The sequence below is a fragment of the Mizuhopecten yessoensis genome, unplaced genomic scaffold (genome assembly GCF_002113885.1).
Source record: "Mizuhopecten yessoensis strain PY_sf001 unplaced genomic scaffold, ASM211388v2 scaffold9033, whole genome shotgun sequence".
Lineage (NCBI taxonomy): Eukaryota > Metazoa > Mollusca > Bivalvia > Pectinida > Pectinidae > Mizuhopecten > Mizuhopecten yessoensis.
In genome coordinates this window covers 417,470-435,252 of record NW_018407845.1, presented here as the reverse complement: position 1 = coordinate 435,252, position 17,783 = coordinate 417,470, and the positions used below count along the sequence as shown (strand labels likewise).

Here is a 17,783-nt window from a genome sequence, read left to right as displayed (position 1 = left end):
CAATACAAAGGTGTTATGTGTCCTGAAAACAGGAACATGGTATACTACCGGGTAAGAGAATATGTAAATTAGGTTGACCTTTTATTTAAAAAAAAACTCCACTGTTAGGCCTATAAATTATATGTCAATGTTTGAATCCTGGTGTGATTGTATGAATGTGTTTGACCCTTTATAGGGGGTTTAAAACTATTGTACACAGGTACCTGGTAGATACTCATATGGGACCAGCCTTTGGAAAAGGTTTTGATTGTGTGCCTCAAATAGTGTTATATGTTGCTATGTGAAATAATATAAAATATATGTAATATTTAATAAAGTACATGAACACAAATCTTGACTTTTCTATCATTGTAAAACCAGGGCCCGTATTCATGAAACCGTTCTCATGCTCAAGCGTGGATTCTGTGCTCAAACCAACTTTCTTTTAAATCATGTCAAACGATCAAAAAGTCATATGTAAACACTGAAAACAGTTTTTGGCTTTAAGTCTCTCCAAGGGTCTTCCAAATCATTGACAAAATAAAAAAAATAAAAAAAAAGATTTATAACGGGAACAAGAAATTGGCTTAAGCACAAAATCCATACTTGAGCATAAGAACGGTTTCATGATCAATACTGGCCCTGATATTAGATGGAAATATGGGGTTATAAAGGAGAGTCGAGAAAGTGGAAGAAAGTACTGAAGTCATTGGCATTTAAATGATCTAATTATAAAGTTATGATTGTGTCATTGCCGGAGGGTTTGTTTGTCAGTAAAACTATCAATTATCAATCCTACCAGAGCAATGAAGCTATTGAAATGTGTGAATATATACTTGACTTTTATAATTGGTATGTGAAAATACTGGATGGTACGTGATGTATTACTGCCACAATGAAAGTGTTAGATTGGCTATGTGTAGTACTGTACACATCTTTTGTGATTGTAATTAGTTTGTTTATTGTGGTTGGTTATAAGTTATGTGTAGTATTGTTCACATCTACTGAGATTGTAATTAGTTTGGTTATTGTGGTTGGTTATAAGTTTACAGGAACCTTTGAGGTGTAGCAGGACTGGATTGGGTCAGTGTTAGATTGCCTATGTGTAGTACTGTACACATCTACTGTGATTGTAAGTAGTTTGGTTATTGTGGTTGGTTATAAGTTTACAGGAACCTTTGAGGTGTAGCAGGACTGGATTGGGGCAGTGTTAGATTGCCTATGTGTAGTACTGTACACATCTACTGTGATTGGAATTAGTTTGGTTATTGTGGTTGGTTATAAGTTTACAGGAACCTTTGAGGTGTAGCAGGACTGGATTGGGGCAGTGTTAGATTGCCTATGTGTAGTACTGTACACATCTACTGTGATTGGAATTAGTTTGGTTATTGTGGTTGGTTATAAGTTATGTGTAGTATTGTTTACATCTACTGTGATTGTAATTAGTTTGGTTATTGGGGTTGGTTATAAGTTATGTGTAGTACTGTACACATCTACTGTGATTGAAATTAGTTTGGTTATTGTGGTTGGTTATAAGTTATGTGTAGTATTGTTTACATCTACTGTGATTGTAATTAGTTTGGTTATTGTGGTTGGTTATAAGTTTACAGGAACCTTTGAGGTGTAGCAGGACTGGATTGGGTCGATCATTGGTGACCAGGTAACTCAATTGGTAGAGTGTCCATCTTGAATTGGGATGGACCTGGTTTGAACCGCTGTCTGGCTGTGCATTCTCTGCTCCTACTATAGGGGAATGGCCTTGTTAAATACATAATCATGGGGTTTATTTTGAAATTCATACTTAGAAGGTGATTTTTTTAAGGAACCAAATTCATGTTGATTTTCTACTAGCCAGTGTTAGAGATGGATTGAGTATAAGCAGTAATTGTCATTTACGGCAATGCTATGAGATACTTTGTTTTCACATGAAAAATATTGAGGAAAACTTTAAAAAGAGAAAATGTGGGATAATTATGTGAAAACCAAAATGCAATGGTCACATTCATTGTTTCCTTATTAAAAAAAATATACATTGTATATACTTTGTTTTGTAAGTGCAGTGGAACTGGACTGGGATGATTTTGGATCAGTTACCAGTGATATGTACATCCATCTAGAGTTAGGAGCCTTGGTTTGGGATACTAACTATACACCCAACATGTGGTGTAGGGTCTTGTGTGCCTTCATGGTCAAAGAATCTGTGATGTAAGAGGGAGGAATGTAGTAGAACTGAACTGGGATGATTTTGGATCAGTTACCAGTGATATGTACATCCATCTAGAGTTAGGAGCCTTGGTCTGGGATACTAACTATACACCCAACATGTGGTGTAGGGTCTTGTGTGCCTTCATGGTCAAAGAATCTGTGATGTAAGAGGGAGGAATGAAGTAGAACTGGACTGGGATGATTTTGGATCAGTTACCAGTGATTTTTACATCCATCTAGAGTTAGGAGTCTTGGTCTGGGATACTAACTATACACTCAACATGTGGTGTAGGGTCTTGTGTGCCTTCATGGTCAAAGAAACTGTGATGTAAGAGGGAGGAATGTAGTAGAACTGGACTGGGATGATTTTGGATCAGTTACCAGTGATTTTTACATCCATCTAGAGTTAGGAGCCTTGGTCTGGGATACCAACTATACACCCAACATGTGGTGTAGGGTGTTGTGTGCCTTCACGGTCAAAGAATCTGTGATGTAAGAGGGAGGAATGTAGTAGAACTGAACTGGGATGATTTTGGATCAGTTACCAGTGATATGTTCATCCATCTAGAGTTAGGAGCCTTGGTCTGGGATACCAACTATACACCCACCATGTGGTGTAGGGTCTTGTGTGCCTTCATGGTCAAAGAATCTGTGATGTAAGAGGGAGGAATGTAGTAGAACTGAACTGGGATGATTTTGGATCAGTTACCAGTGATTTGTACATCCATCTAGAGTTAGGAGCCTTGGTCTGGGATACCAACTATACACCCAACATGTGGTGTAGGGTCCTGTGTGCCTTCAGGGTCAAAGACTTTGTGATGTAAGAGGGAGGGAAGTAGTAGAACTGAACTGGGTCAGTTTCTGGTGACCAGAGGGAGGGATATAGTAGAACTGAACTGGGTCAGTTTCTGGTGGCCAGAGGGAAGGATGTAGTAGAACTGAACTGGGTCAGTTTCTGGTGACCAGAGGGAAGGATGTAGTAGAACTGAACTGGGTCAGTTTCTGGTGACCAGGTAGCTCAGTTGGTTAGAGCAACTATCTCAAGTTTGAATCCTAGTCTACTTGTTTGCATTGCTTCCATTCCTGTTAAAATTATGAAACAAGTTATTTCAGCTTATATTAATTACTCGTGTTGGCACGGATGTCAGTGCTTATGGTATCTTAATATGGGTGGGAAACAGAGTACCCAGAGAAAACTCACGTGGTAAGGCATTTGACCCCATACCATTTCATGTCTGATCGGGAAATCAAACCCCGGCCGCCTTGGTGAAAGGCAAGTGCGCTATCCACTGTGCCACCTGACCATCATATTAATATTTGATTACAAGAAAGGCCATTATTGTTATTCTTAATAACAACACATTGAATAAAGTTACAATCTATACTGATATGTCATCACTAGACTAATACTGCAGTCACAAATTAAAATTTTACCCCTGCCTCCCTACAGCTGGCGGTGATCACAGCGTCGGGTAGTGAGGACAGTGTCTCTACTGCAGTCTACCTGGCTATCCTCAAGGGCCTGGAACGTCTCCTCCTCACTGATGTCCTCTCAAAACAGGATGCTGAGGCCATCATCAAACTTGGAGTGGACAGGTATTACACAGAATTATAGCAACCATAAATAGAAAAAAGATTTGTTTTTGGAAAAACATGTTAAGTAAGAACAGGTGGCACATACAAAATGTTGTTAAATAGCCCAATATAAAAAGGAACCTTTTCTGTTCCTTGTGCTTGTTATAAGAATAAAACAACAGATATATATGGAGATATTAATTGGTTATTTTTACAGGTTATGTTTGCCAAGTCCACAGAGGTCACTAGCAGCTCTTGGTCTCATGTTTACCTGTATGTACTCTGGTAAGTCCTATCTTGGTCTCATGTTTACCTGTATGTACTCAGGTAAGTCCTATCTTGATACCATGTTTACCTGTATGTACTCTGGTAAGTCCTATCTTGGTCCCATGTTTACCTGTATGAACTCAGGTAAGTCCTATCTTAGTCCCATGTTTACCTGTATGAACTCAGGTAAGTCCTATCTTGGTCCCATGTTTACTTGTATGAACTCGGGTAAGTCCTATATTGGTCCCATGTTTACCTGTATGTACTCAGGTAAGTCCTATATTGGTCCCATGTTTACCTGTATGTACTCAGGTAAGTCCTATATTGGTCCCATGTTTACCTGTATGTACTCCGGTAAGTCCTATCTTTGTTCTGCATTTACCTGTGTGTACTAAGGTAAGTCCAATCTTGGTCTCATGTTTACCTGTACGAACTCAGGTAAGTCCTATATTGGTCCCATGTTTACCTGTATGTACTCAGGTAAGTCCTATCTTGGTCCCATGTTTACCTGTATGTACTCTGGTAAGTCCTATCTTGGTTCCGCATTTACCTGTATGTACTCCGGTAAGTCCTGACTTGGTCCTGCATTTACCTGTATGTACTCAGGTAAGTCCTATCTTGGTCCCATGTTTACCTGTATGTACTCAGGTAAGTGCTATCTTGGTCCCATGTTTACCTGTATGTACTCAGGTAAGTCCTTTCTTGGTCCCGCATTTACCTGTATGAACTCAGGTTAGTCCTATCTTGGTTCCGCATTTACCTGTATGAACTGAGGTAAGTCCTATCTTGGTCCCGCATTTACCTGTATGTACTCAGGTAAGTCCTATCTTGGTCCCATGTTTACCTGTATGTACTCAGGTAAGTGCTATCTTGGTCCCATGTTTACCTGTATGTACTCAGGTAAGTCCTTTCTTGGTCCCGCATTTACCTGTATGAACTCAGGTTAGTCCTATCTTGGTTCCACATTTACCTGTATGAACTGAGGTAAGTCCTATCTTGGTCCCGCATTTACCTGTATGTACTCAGGTAAGTCCTATCAAGGTCCCATGTTACAGTGCCTCGTTAATCCAGATGTTTTCATTAGAGGAAATAGTTTTTAATTAATGCTAATTTTGACCTTATTTATGTAGTAATTAAACCCAATAAACCAGACCAATATGTAAATGTCCATACCATCAACGATTTGAAGAGTCATTAACAAGATAACATTTCACTTTTACAGTTGATCAGGATCATTAATATCGCCATGCTAAAATTTCCACTTGTATGATAGAACATATTAAAAAATAACCAAAATAACATGAAGCATATTTTTGGGGATGTATTAAGAGATAGATGTATGTGATTGACATGATTTTGTGATTGCATACAGGTAAACAATATGACCAGTACAGCCCTTCCCCACGTGATATGGAGCCCGGGACCACGGCCTATGACTTCGAGGTGGTGTACCAGGACCCCGAGTCACTCATCCTTGCCATGGAGCGAGTCACTGTTCTGTTTGATAGGTAAAAAATCTCTCGTGTTTTAAAAGTAAATGATTGTCGGGTAAATAGTTGATAGGTGAATATTTAACAGGTAAATGTAGGTAGATGTTTGACAGGTAAAGCAAATATGTAAGAGGCCACATTCCTGTCTGACAGACAAAATTTGCCTTAGTAAGAGTTGCTATCCTAATTGACAAGTAATACACCAATAAAACTACTGTGCCTGGCAATGCCTTAATTGAACCGGCTGAAAATGTATTGATTTTTTTTATTTAAATACATTCAGTAGAACTCAGTGACATTCACTTACAGACAGATATGAACTACTATTCCTTTTATATCAAAGACTCAGTTTTAGGGTGTTCAGTATGACTAAAGGGGCCTGTTCGTTTATGTGGAACAAACGGTTTGTCTATTTTTAAATGTAACATTTTGGGTATTAATACTAGCGGACCTGCAAATGTTTATGCAGGCCTTGTAAGGCTATGTCAAGGCTCGCCTGAAAGCAGCAACAGATTACTAGGTCCGACCTTATTTAATAAACAAACAACTCTAGTCCAACCGATTCCGCGGAATGGACCACGATAAACGACGGCCTAGGCATAGGACAGCTGTCTGTTCCCCTACTAGGCTTGATTTAGTTTGTCAGTAATAACAAGGCATGTTATAGGACCATGACACCATTTGCGCAAACATGTTACTTCATTATTGTGGGATAAAGAAAGGTTACACTTACAAGGATGTTGTCATATCACTTTACCATAGATCTGTGTGTGGTAGGATAGTCAGCCCTAACATAGTCAGCCCTAACAAGCTGCTGGTGTCACTTTACCATAGATATGTGTGAGGTAGGATAGTCAGCCCTAACAAGCTGCTGGTGTCACTTTACCATAGATATGTGTGAGGTAGGATAGTCAGCCCTAACAAGCTGCTGGTGTCACTTTACCATAGATCTGTGTGTGGTAGGATAGTCAGCCCTAACAAGCTGCTGGTGTCACTTTAACATAGTATTTGTGTTGTAGGATAGTCAGCCCTAACATGTTGCTGGTGTCACTTAACCATAATATTTGTGTTGTAGGATAGTCAGCCCTAACAAGCTGCTGGTGTCACTTTACCATAATATTTGTGTTGTAGGAAAGTCAGCCCTTACAAACTGCTGGTGTCACTTTAACATATTATTTGTGTTGTAGGATAGTCAGCCCTAACAAGCTGCTGGTGTCACTTTAACATAGATCTGTGTGTTGTAGGATAGTCAGCCCTAACAAGCTGCTAGTGTCACTTTACCATAGATCTGTGTGTGTTAGGATAGTCAGCCCTAACAAGCTGCTGGTGTCACTTTACCATAGATCTGTGGGTGGTAGGATAGTCAGCCCTAACAAGCTGCTAGTGTCACTTTAACATAGATCTGTGTGTTGTAGGATAGTCAGCCCTAACAAGCTGCTGGTGTCACTTTAACATAGATCTGTGTGTGTTAGAATAGTCAGCCCTAACAATCTGCTAGTGTCACTTTAACATAGATCTGTGTGTGGTAGGATAGTCAGCGCTAACAAGCTGCTGGTGTCACTTTAACATCGATCTGTGTATTGTAGGATAGTCAGCCCCAACAAGCTGCTAGTGTCACTTTAACATAGATCTGTGTGTGGTAGGATAGCCAGCCCTAACAAGCTGCTGGTGTCACTTTAACATCGATCTGTGTATTGTAGGATAGTCAGCCCTAACAAGCTGCTAGTGTCACCTTAACATAGATCTGTGTGTGGTAGGATAGTCAGCCATAACAAGCTGCTGGTGTCACTTTAACATAGATCTGTGTGTGGTAGGATAGTCAGCCCTAACAAGCTGCTGGTGTCACTTTAACATCGATCTGTGTATTGTAGGATAGTCAGCCCTAACAAGCTGCTAGTGTCACTTTAACATATATCTGTGTGTGGTAGGATAGTCAGCCCTCTCAAGCTGCTAGTGTCACTTTACTATAGATCTGTGTGTGTTAGGATGGTCAGCCCTAACAAGCTGCTAGTGTTACTTTAACATAGATCTGGGTGTGGTAGGATAGTCAGCCCTAACAAGCTACTGGTGTCACTTTAACATAGATCTGTGTGTGGTAGGATAGTCAGCCCTCACAAGCTGCTAGTGTCACTTTACTATAGATCTGTGTGTGTTAGGATAGTCAGCCCTAACAAGCTGCTAGTGTCACTTTAACATAGATCTGTGGGTGGTAGGATAGTCAGCCCTAACATAGTCAGCCCTAACAAGCTTCTGGTGTCACTTTACCATAGATATGTGTGTGGTAGGATAGTCAGCCCTAAGAAGCTACTGGTGTCACTTTAACATAGATCTGTGTGTGGTAGGATAGTCAGCCCTAACAAGCTGCTGGTTTCACTTTACCATAATATTTTTGTTGTAGGATAGTCAGCCCTAACAAGCTGCTGGCGTCACTTTACCATAGATCTGTGTGTGTTAGGATAGTCAGCCTTAACAAGCTGCTGGCGTCACTTAACCATAATATTTGTGTTGTAGGATAAAGAAAGGTTACCCATATGAGGCTCGTGTTATATCACGAGTGCTGCCGACATTCCTTGCAGACTTCTTCCCACCTCAGGATGTGATGAATAAAGTGATTGGGGAGTTTATCTCCTCACAGCAGCCGTACCCACAGGTCGTTGCTAAGGTCGTGTTCCAGGTAGGTACTTCGTAATGATGCGGATGATTTATGTATTGTTCCAGAAAGATAGAAAGATCACAACTGTTCTGATTGGTTAACAAGGTAAGGCAAGGTGAGTAAAGTAACCTCAGATAGCAGTGATCCTTCTGTCAATAAGTTGATGTCACTGGCAGTTGTTAGGTAAATAGCTTGTTATCACTATCATCTCAGCTTACTTAAGTTACATTGATTTTTAGAAACTTCCCTGAGCTGTACAGGTACGGGTATTTTAATTTTTGATCCAAAGTAACTCATATGAACTAAAAAATTTTTTTCATTGATAAATTCAGCGAGTCATTGCCTGCAGCAACCAATTGGTAAAAAATTGGTAAAAACAAATTGTCAAGTATATGAGACAATAGGAAAAGAATCTATAAATCTTGTTCAGTATATAACATATAAGAATAATGGAATGGAATCTGCGATTTTTGTCTGGTATACTAAATACATCATGTAATGAAAAAAAATGTAAAACTTGTCCAGTATATTACGTAACAGTGTAATGGAATCTGTGAGTTTTGCCTGGTATACTTAATAATGAAATATTAGACAATGGCAATGGAATCTATATGTCAAATCTTGTCCGGTATACTGGACTACAGTGAGGGAAATAGTAAAATAGTTATGATTACTGATTCAGACACAAAACAAAAGTGTGAGACTTGTATGTAGACATGTATTTCTGTTGTTGGTGATGTGTTTGAGGTTTGTTGTGTTTGTGTGATTGCCAGGTGTTTGCCAACCTCCACCAGCAGAAGCAGCAGACCTTGGTGAGAGACTGGGTGATGCTGTCTCTGTCCAACTTCACACAGCGCACACCGATCGCCATGGCAATGTGGAGCCTCACCTGCTTCTTCATCAGCGCCTCAGTCAATCCCTGGCTACGCGCCCTGTATCCTTTTCCTGTCATGTCTAGATGTTTAATCCATATCTAAAGGGTTAACTAGTGCTGAAGACAATTCTTTTTCATGTGTATTGAATTTATTAAATTCAAATTAAACTAATGTTAGTTTCTTGGTTTAGTGTAATAGTAGTACCAGGTACATACAGTTTTATTTTATTTCAATATACAGTATTGCATAGTTGATTTAGTGGTATTTTGGGTATTGTATGGTGCTATTAGGTATAATGGACAAAGTGGTATTATGGTAATATACACCCAAATTAAATCCATCGGTTCTTTATTAGGTATAATGGACAAAGTGGTATTATGGTAATATACACCCAAATTAAATCCATCGGTTCTTTATTAGGTATAATGGACAAAGTGGTATTATGGTAATATACACCCAAATTAAATCCATCGGTTCTTTATTAGGTATAATGGACAAAGTGGTATTATGGTAATATACACCCAAATTAAATCCATCGGTTCTTTATTAGGTATAATGGACAAAGTGGTATTATGGTAATATACACCCAAATTAAATCCATCGGTTCTTTATTAGGTATAATGGACAAAGTGGTATTATGGTAATATACACCCAAATTAAATCCATCGGTTCTTTATTAGGTATAATGGACAAAGTGGTATTATGGTAATATACACCCAAATTAAATCCATCGGTTCTTTATTATTACAGTTGAACTGTGTAAAAGAAATGTAAAAATCTTTTGTAAGCTTCCTCCTCTGTTATCAGTCTTAACTCTCACAAGCTTCACTCATGTAATAGGGAGGATGGGTCGAATGGACGTTGTTGACCGGCGTCTGTTCTGTATTACTGCCATGGACTTCTATGGCCAGCTAGTGGATGACAGCCAGCGCCGGGCTTTCACGTCCACATTCATGGCAGTGTCACAGCCAGGCATCGTGTACCAGGAACTGCTTCAACATATAAACAGTCAGCCCAAGTCTTAGGATAAACTACCCTCTCCGGTAGTAGTCTACTCAAGTGCTAGGACATAATGTCGGCTAGGGAAGTCATGGAAGAGGTGATGCAGTAGTGGCTATGGTTCCAAGCTAAACAGAGAGGACATAGGTGCCAAATACTGCCAACTAGTATAGCCTTTTCTAGCTTTATTGCTTCATATTATTAACAAAGACTGCTTCAAGTGTTCAATCCTCTGCTGCTTCAACTACCAGGTGAAGCATTTCAAGCTCCAGGCTTAGCGCTTCAAGCACCAGGAAGAGCGCTTCAAGCTCCAGGCCGAGCACTTCAAGCACCAGGAAGAGCGCTTCAAGCTCCAGGCCGAGCGCTTCAAGCTCCAGGCAGAACGCTTCAAGCTCCAAAAGAGCACTTCAGGCTCCAGCAAAGTGTTTTGATAATTTAGAACAGTGCATCTTTATAAGTAGGGTGAACCTACATAGACTTTCCTGCTCACAGCTCAACACATATCTTATGTGTGAAAAGGAGTTAGTGTCATTATCATGAAAATCAAAATATGTTTGGAATGAAATCCTTTAGATGTTATTGATATTGAGGAAGCTTCTTGTTATTATTCTGTATCCTTGCCTTGTGAAGGACCGCCCTTTATGTGCTTGCTTGTTAAAGGAATCCAATATCCTTTGGATAAGTCCCTGATCTGGAGGACTGCCTAAAGTATGTCTGTAATATACCTCTTCTAAGTAATACAACTTTATATTAAACTCTTACCAAACGTTTTCTAGCCAAACATCCATTCATCAGATTTGCTCCTTGCCATGCACCCTTACAATCTGATTAGCAGACTTTGACCCTTACCAAGAAACCTTACCATCCGATCAGCAGACTTAACCCTTACCAAGAAACCTTACCATCCAATCAGCAGGCTTTACCCTTACCAAGAAACCTTACCATCCGATCAGCAGGCTTTACCCTTACCAAGAAACCTTACCATCCAATCAGCAGGCTTTACCCTTACCAAGAAACCTTACCATCCAATCAGCAGGCTTTACCCTTACCAAGAAACCTTACCATCCAATCAGCAGGCTTTACCCTTACCAAGAAACCTTACCATCCAATCAGCAGGCTTTACCCTTACCAAGAAACCTTACCATCCAATCAGCAGGCTTTGACCCTTACCAAGAAACCTTACCATCCAATCAGCAGGCTTTACCCTTACCAAGAAACCTTACCATCCAATCAGCTGGCTTCAGTCCTTATGGTGTGCTGTTTTGTACAATAGTGATGATATTTTAACATTTTATTAGAAAACATTTCAATGTGTTTTCTATATAATCTCTACAACAATTTGTAGGGTTAGTTTAGCTGTTCATATAAGGAATGGATGAATCTGTCGAAATACATTTTCAATCCATGACAATTATTATGGTAGCAGGGTCAAATGTTAATCATTCTTGGGTTTGTTTGTGGTCGGGTAGAGTGTAGAGGGAACCTCTAGACATTCCTTTCTAAGGAAGGTTGTACATTGTCTCCATTCCCAAACACAGGAAAAACACAGGAGTACTGTAAGTAATAAACACTGAACTATAAAACATTCCTTCATCAAGCTCTTCTAGGGTTGTTTTCAGTACAGTGATGAGGTTGGTTCTGGTAGTGATTGCAGCAGCATGATGAAAGGTTGAATTATGATATGAATTAAGAAACTAGTGCTACTGGCTGGTACATTCATAATATATTTATAAAGGTGTTATAAGTCAAATTGTGTCAAATTTCGAAGAAACATAAGTAATATTCAACATCATTGTGAGAAATTTTGTTGTTACTGCCAAAGATAAGTAACTAAATGGAAGGTATATGGAGAGTGTGTTGGTGAGAGAGATAACCAAACATGTTTTTAGTCAGTGTTAAACTGGTCTAGATAAACAATGTACTCAAGGTACTGTGGTATCTTATAGATCTGCTTAATACAACAGGCAAGGTTTTCCTTCAGTTTATATCAAGCACAGGATATTTAAAAATACATTTAACTAGCAGTAATAGTGTTTACATATACTAGGTATTTGAACTTCAAGAGTGTGTGGGGTCTATTTGTGTGTTATAGACGAACAAGGTCGAAGGAGTGTTTGTAGTAAATGGTTATCAAGGTCAGAGGAGTGTTTGTAGTAAATGATAATCAAGGTCAGAGGAGTGTTTGTAGCAAATGATGAACAAAGTCAGAGGGATGTTTGTAGTAAATCTGAGTCAGAGGGATGTTTGTATTGATTCTTTGTTCACTATTTATGATGTTGTAATAAGTGCTAATAAGTAATATTCCCTAAATGTGATATGTATATATATATAGAACACCTGAAACTGTTCTCTCTATGAAATGGTTGTACCTGAAACAGGTTTTATAATATTAGTGGTAGGCATCAGGTTACCACAGCTAGTATGATCTCGTGTTATTTTATTGTATAATATTTGTTTGTGATTGAGAATTTGTTTTTTGTGTTATTTAACATTCCATGTTACTGGGTTACAGTGTCACTAATCCTCTCGAGGACATATTGGTGTGATTAAGCTTTAAAGGTCATATCGGTACACGCTTTTTAACTTTTCAAGGTCACATTGGAATAATAATACCGCTCAAGGTCACATCAGTACTTTTAAAGCAAGGTCACATTTTGAGACACAACTTGTCAAGGCCATGTCAGTAAGTTTGTGTGTAGGATGAGGAGATGTAAAAGCATTGTCAGCTTTAGGTGAAGCTGGCTGGAATACTAGTCTGAACTCTTTACTTTCTGTAAACTTGTGTACTTGTGATGTGTCATGTCTATAATCTGTTCATTAATATCTATACACTAGCATAGAACTTGGTAGTCTCCATGCCTATTACCACTGGATGATATTGACTTATGTAGGCATGTGCAATACTGTACAGCAATATCATTTCAACTATTTCGGTTGTTATGCTCAGTTTTTCTGGTTCCTTATTAAAGAACTTGGCCCCTTGGGTTTTTTAATTGCAAATATTGTAAATGTGGTATATTTGTTTTTCTTCGAAAACTGATAGTTTATACCTAAATTTCCTAAACTTTGTTTTTCCTGTATACAATTATAACAATAAAGTGATATGATCAATGAAACTCGTCAGAAAATTTACGGTTATAACTATGTTCCTTGTTTTGGTGTGCCTAGGAATTCTGTTTATATATTCACATGGCTGCTGGAGTGGACTGTGGTGTAAAAATAATCCTGGACAATTTTCATTTTCCTCATTTGACTAGTAATGTTTTTTATGAAATAGGGAACGACAGGCTTACTGGTCCAAATTTGTTTTTTTGACGAGCCTTAATTAGCAAACATTTTTTAAGTGTAACATTTAAAAGCAGACCAGATTATAATTCTAAATCAGCTAAAAGACTTCTGGTGTCTGTCAGTTGTGTTTCCAGAACAGAGGCCTCAGCAGGACTTGTGTGTAAAATAACTTCTGATAAAGGTATTAGAGTGACATTTAGGTGTCCCACAAAATGTGTCATTTATTGTCCTACTTACCAACTCACGCTCAGAATTAATGTGTGTATATACAGCCTAGGGGAAAAATAAATCTTTTAAATCACATCTTTGAGCTGTTCTTTCAGATGAAATCTTTAGCAAATTCACTAAAATGCTCAATTGTAGGGTTCAAAATTTGGAGAGTTTGCAAGTATGTCTTGTACACCATTACAGATCCAAACAAACTGTCAAGGATTACCGTATGTCTTTTACACCATTACAGATCCAAACAAACTGTCAAGGATAATCGAATGTCTTGTACACCATTACAGATCCAAACAAACTGTCAAGGATTATCGTATGTCTTGTACACCATTACAGATCCACACGAACTGTCAAGGATTATCGTATGTCTTTTACACCATTACAGATCCAAACAAACTGTCAAGGATTATCGTATGTCTTCTACACCATTACAGATCCAAACAAACTGTCAAGGATTACCGTATGTCTTTTACACCATTACAGAACCACACGAACTGTCAAGGATTACCGTATGTCTTGTACACCCTTACAAATCCAAACTGTCAAGGATTACCGTATGTCTTGTACCCCATTACAGATCCACACGAACTGTCAAGGATTATAGTATGTCTTTTACACCATTACAGATCCAAACAAACTGTCAAGGATAATCGAATGTCTTGTACACCATTACAGATCCAAACAAACTGTCAAGGATTACCGTATGTCTTTTACACCATTACAGAACCACACGAACTGTCAAGGATTACCGTATGTCTTGTACACCATTACAGATCCAAACTGTCAAGGATTACCGTATGTCTTGTACACCATTACAGATCCACACGAACTGTCAAGGATTACCGTGTCTTGCCCCATTGTTTTGTACGTAATTGATGTGTTTGTAAATCATGTCTTTGTTCTGATCAACTACGATAACTTTCTTGCTGTGTAGAAATAAGTGAACAATTTAATGTCTTTTGGCTTTGAGTCAAGTTGAGTTACTGTTTCATAGTGTGTGTCTTGAATTGAAATCATCAGTAGATAATCGGATTGGGATATTTTAAATGATCTTACCAACACTAGTAGGTAAAGCATTGATGTAAAGTTAGTTTTGTCGCTGAAGTTATTCAGTTAACTGGGAAATTCTCCCAGTGATATTCGCTCGTCACTGTTAAAGCCAATTTTGCCCAATGTTAATTGCATAGTTGAATTTTATTTTGTGTACGGGTGGAAGAGAAACTGGCAAAACTTTTTAGTGCACAGAATTTCTTGTGAATATACATTTTTTTATCAGATATATATTGTTAATCAGACTAGTTTAATTGGTGGTACATTCCTTGTCAAATTATCTTTTATCATTTTAATCCTTGTAATTCCTGGATCTGATCTGTAAGACTAAAGGATTCTTCGAGTTCCGTGGTGTCGACAGTTAGGCTGGTCTAGTTAGAAGTTTGAGGGAATTAGGATGTTAGACTAGTCTACACAAATGTTTCAGGGGCTAGAGGTTAGACTAGTCTATCTAGACCAATCCATACAAAAGTTTGTGGAGGTTAGACTAGTCTACTCCAAGGTTTGTGGGGATGGGGGTTAGAAATTATGGTGGTCTAGCTAAACAAAGGTTTATGAGGTTTAGAGGGTAGCCTAGTGTACCACGAGGATTTGTAGGGGTTAAGAGGTTAGACTGACCCACTCCAAGGTTTGTGGGGGCTAGAGGGCAGTCTAGTCTGACGCATGGTTTATAGGGGTTAGAGGATATGCTAGTCTACTCTTATGTTTGTAGCGGTAAGAGATTAGTCTAATTCACTCCAAGGTTTGTGGGGGCTGGAGGACAGTCTAGTCTACCCCATGGTTTATAGGGGTTAGAGGTTATGCTAGTCTACTCTAATGTTTGTAGGGGTAAGAGATTAGTCTAATCCACTCCAAGGTTTGTTGGGGTTAGATGTTAGGCTAATCTGCTTCAATGTTTGTGGGACAAGAGGCTAGATTAGTCTACTCAGAGGATTGTGTGGGTAAGAGGATAGCCTACGTAGTCTTAAAGTCTAAGGGTGTTAGGAGGTTAAACTGACTCCTAGGTTTGTAGGGACTAGGCAATAGACTGGTCTACTCCAGTGTTTGAGGATGTTACAGATTAGATTAGTCTACTCCAAGGTTTATGAGGGATACAGACTAGATTTATCTTGTCCCAAAATTTGTGAGGATTACAGGTTGGACTAGTTTACTCCAATATTTAACTGTCAGGCTTACAGATTTTATGTAATACACTGAAGGTGCTGTCCATTCAATAACTAGTCTCGTGTCAGTAGACATGTTGAGAGTGGATGGTGTAGATCGGCACACTTTTACGTACATCTAATATGCTTCACCATATTTGAGACATGTGCTTGTGTTTGATGATACATGTACTGGTATTTCTATGTATGATTAAAATTCTACAATTAAGTTCAGGTGTTGTGGTTGTATATTCTGTCCAAGTTCAAGGAAACAGATAAGCCATAGATTACACTTTGGGAATGATATTGTCAGAAGATTTTACTGCTATTTGTTACAATTGTAAAACTTGTGTACTTCAAATTGTTATATGCAAGTAATGTCAATGTTTAAAGTAAAATAGGGTTTTTGGCCGGATCGCAACGCAATCAGAGCTTATAGATTGGCGATTCCAGTCCGTCCGTCTGCCCGTCTGTCTGTCTGCGCTAAGGTTAAGAAGAAAGGTTAAGCTCAGTTTCCAAGTTATCAATTATCCCACATCTACTAAACTTGCATGGCTTATGTATCTAAGGATGCTTATCACATGCGATGCTTCGGATGCTGCTTCTGACCTTAATTTTCTGCTTGACTGACCAGGTTAAGAAGATTGGTTGAGATCAGGCCCCATCTGCATTACGGTTAAGAAGATTGGTTTAGGTCACTTACCAAATAACTATATGTCCTACATCAACCAAATTTGCATGGCTTATGTATCTAAGGATGCTTATCACATGGGATGCTTTGGATGCTGGTTCTGACCTTCATTTTCCGCTTCAGTGACCAGGTTAAGAAGATTGATTAAGGTCAGTTACTAAGTAACTACTTGTTGTATATCAGCTTAACTTGCATGGCTTATGTATCCTAAAGGATACTTATCACATGTGATGCTTTACATGAGAATGTACTGTGGCATTCCGGCCATATCACCATTGGCTGTTTCTTGTTTGAGAGTCTTATATGACAAGTTCAGTTAATATTTGACTTGCTGATATTTTCATGATTATGAAAACTGAAAAAACATGCATATCATCCTGGGATTAAAAATGATCAATGTAAGAAAATCTGCAGCTATGGTAGCGGCCAGGGGCGATATTTTTGTACAATGAATAACCCATGTAATATTACATGTATCAAAATAAAAAAATAAAATCAACACTAAAATTGGCACATACATGATGAAGTTGACTATGTGGGCTTCACATTTATAAAAAAAAAACAGAATTTGGTTTGAGACTACATTTTTGGCCATTTGCAAATCTGTGTCTTCACAACAAAAGCTAGCTGTTCAGGTGTGGTCTATTTTTGTACTCAATTTAAGACGAGTTTAAGAAAAAAAATACTATTTGCGTGGGTCAAATTTTGGGTTAAAAATCATGTTTTTTTGCATTTTTTTGCATTTTTTGATGTGGTAACCAAGTCCCAAATCACTTCTTCTAAAAAAAATGTATTCAAAATGTAGTTTATAAATATATATATATATATGTAGGTGTGTTGTGCAGGATGAAAGAACTATCCATGTTCATCTGAGACATGCCCTTTATTTTTAGAATCAAGCCATTTCTACTGTACTCTGCTACCTTATACACATAGATATTGAATTTTTCTGAAAAAATGCCTTTTGAAACAAAATTAATTAAAAAAAAATGTCTTGATAGTTAAGCTTGATGTACCTAGTCTGTTGTTGCTTGTAAATGATAGAGTAGCAAAAGGATTTTCATTACTGACAGCATTCATCTGAGCAATTCAGTCATGAACACAGTAGTACAAATGATCAGAATTAAAGCTGACATTGTATAAAATTTATCAGCACGGTCTAAATACTACAGATATAGTGGGACTGCACTGCCTGATTACTGACAGTACTGCTGACAAAGAAGCTCAAGTTTGTTAGAGTGATTGTGAAGAGTTCGGAGGTCCTGGGTTCCAATCCTGGTCTGGCCTCGTTACTTTTTCTCTATCCTATTATCCAGAGCTGTTGTAATTGTCCCATGAAGACTTCAC

At 38.4% G+C, this 17,783-nt stretch overlaps 1 protein-coding gene and 1 long non-coding RNA gene across 2 annotated transcripts in view; both read left to right on the top strand.

Annotated features, from left to right (window-relative positions):
- LOC110457176 (huntingtin-like) overlaps nt 1–12,236 on the top strand; it is a 60,327-nt gene extending 48,091 nt beyond the window's left edge. The window contains exons 52-57 of the mRNA XM_021508323.1: nt 3,635–3,780; nt 3,977–4,044; nt 5,399–5,534; nt 8,028–8,190; nt 8,943–9,103; nt 9,868–12,236. Coding sequence (XP_021363998.1) covers nt 3,635–3,780; nt 3,977–4,044; nt 5,399–5,534; nt 8,028–8,190; nt 8,943–9,103; nt 9,868–10,069 — 876 coding nt within the window. The 3' untranslated portion in view covers nt 10,070–12,236. The remainder of the gene's footprint in view (nt 1–3,634; nt 3,781–3,976; nt 4,045–5,398; nt 5,535–8,027; nt 8,191–8,942; nt 9,104–9,867) is intronic.
- Nucleotides 12,237–14,096: 1,860 nt separating this feature from the next.
- LOC110457175 lies at nt 14,097–15,975 on the top strand. The gene is made up of 2 exons (XR_002463672.1): nt 14,097–15,231; nt 15,346–15,975. It is a non-coding gene; the product is annotated as an uncharacterized LOC110457175 (long non-coding RNA).
- Nucleotides 15,976–17,783: the final 1,808 nt, after the last annotated feature.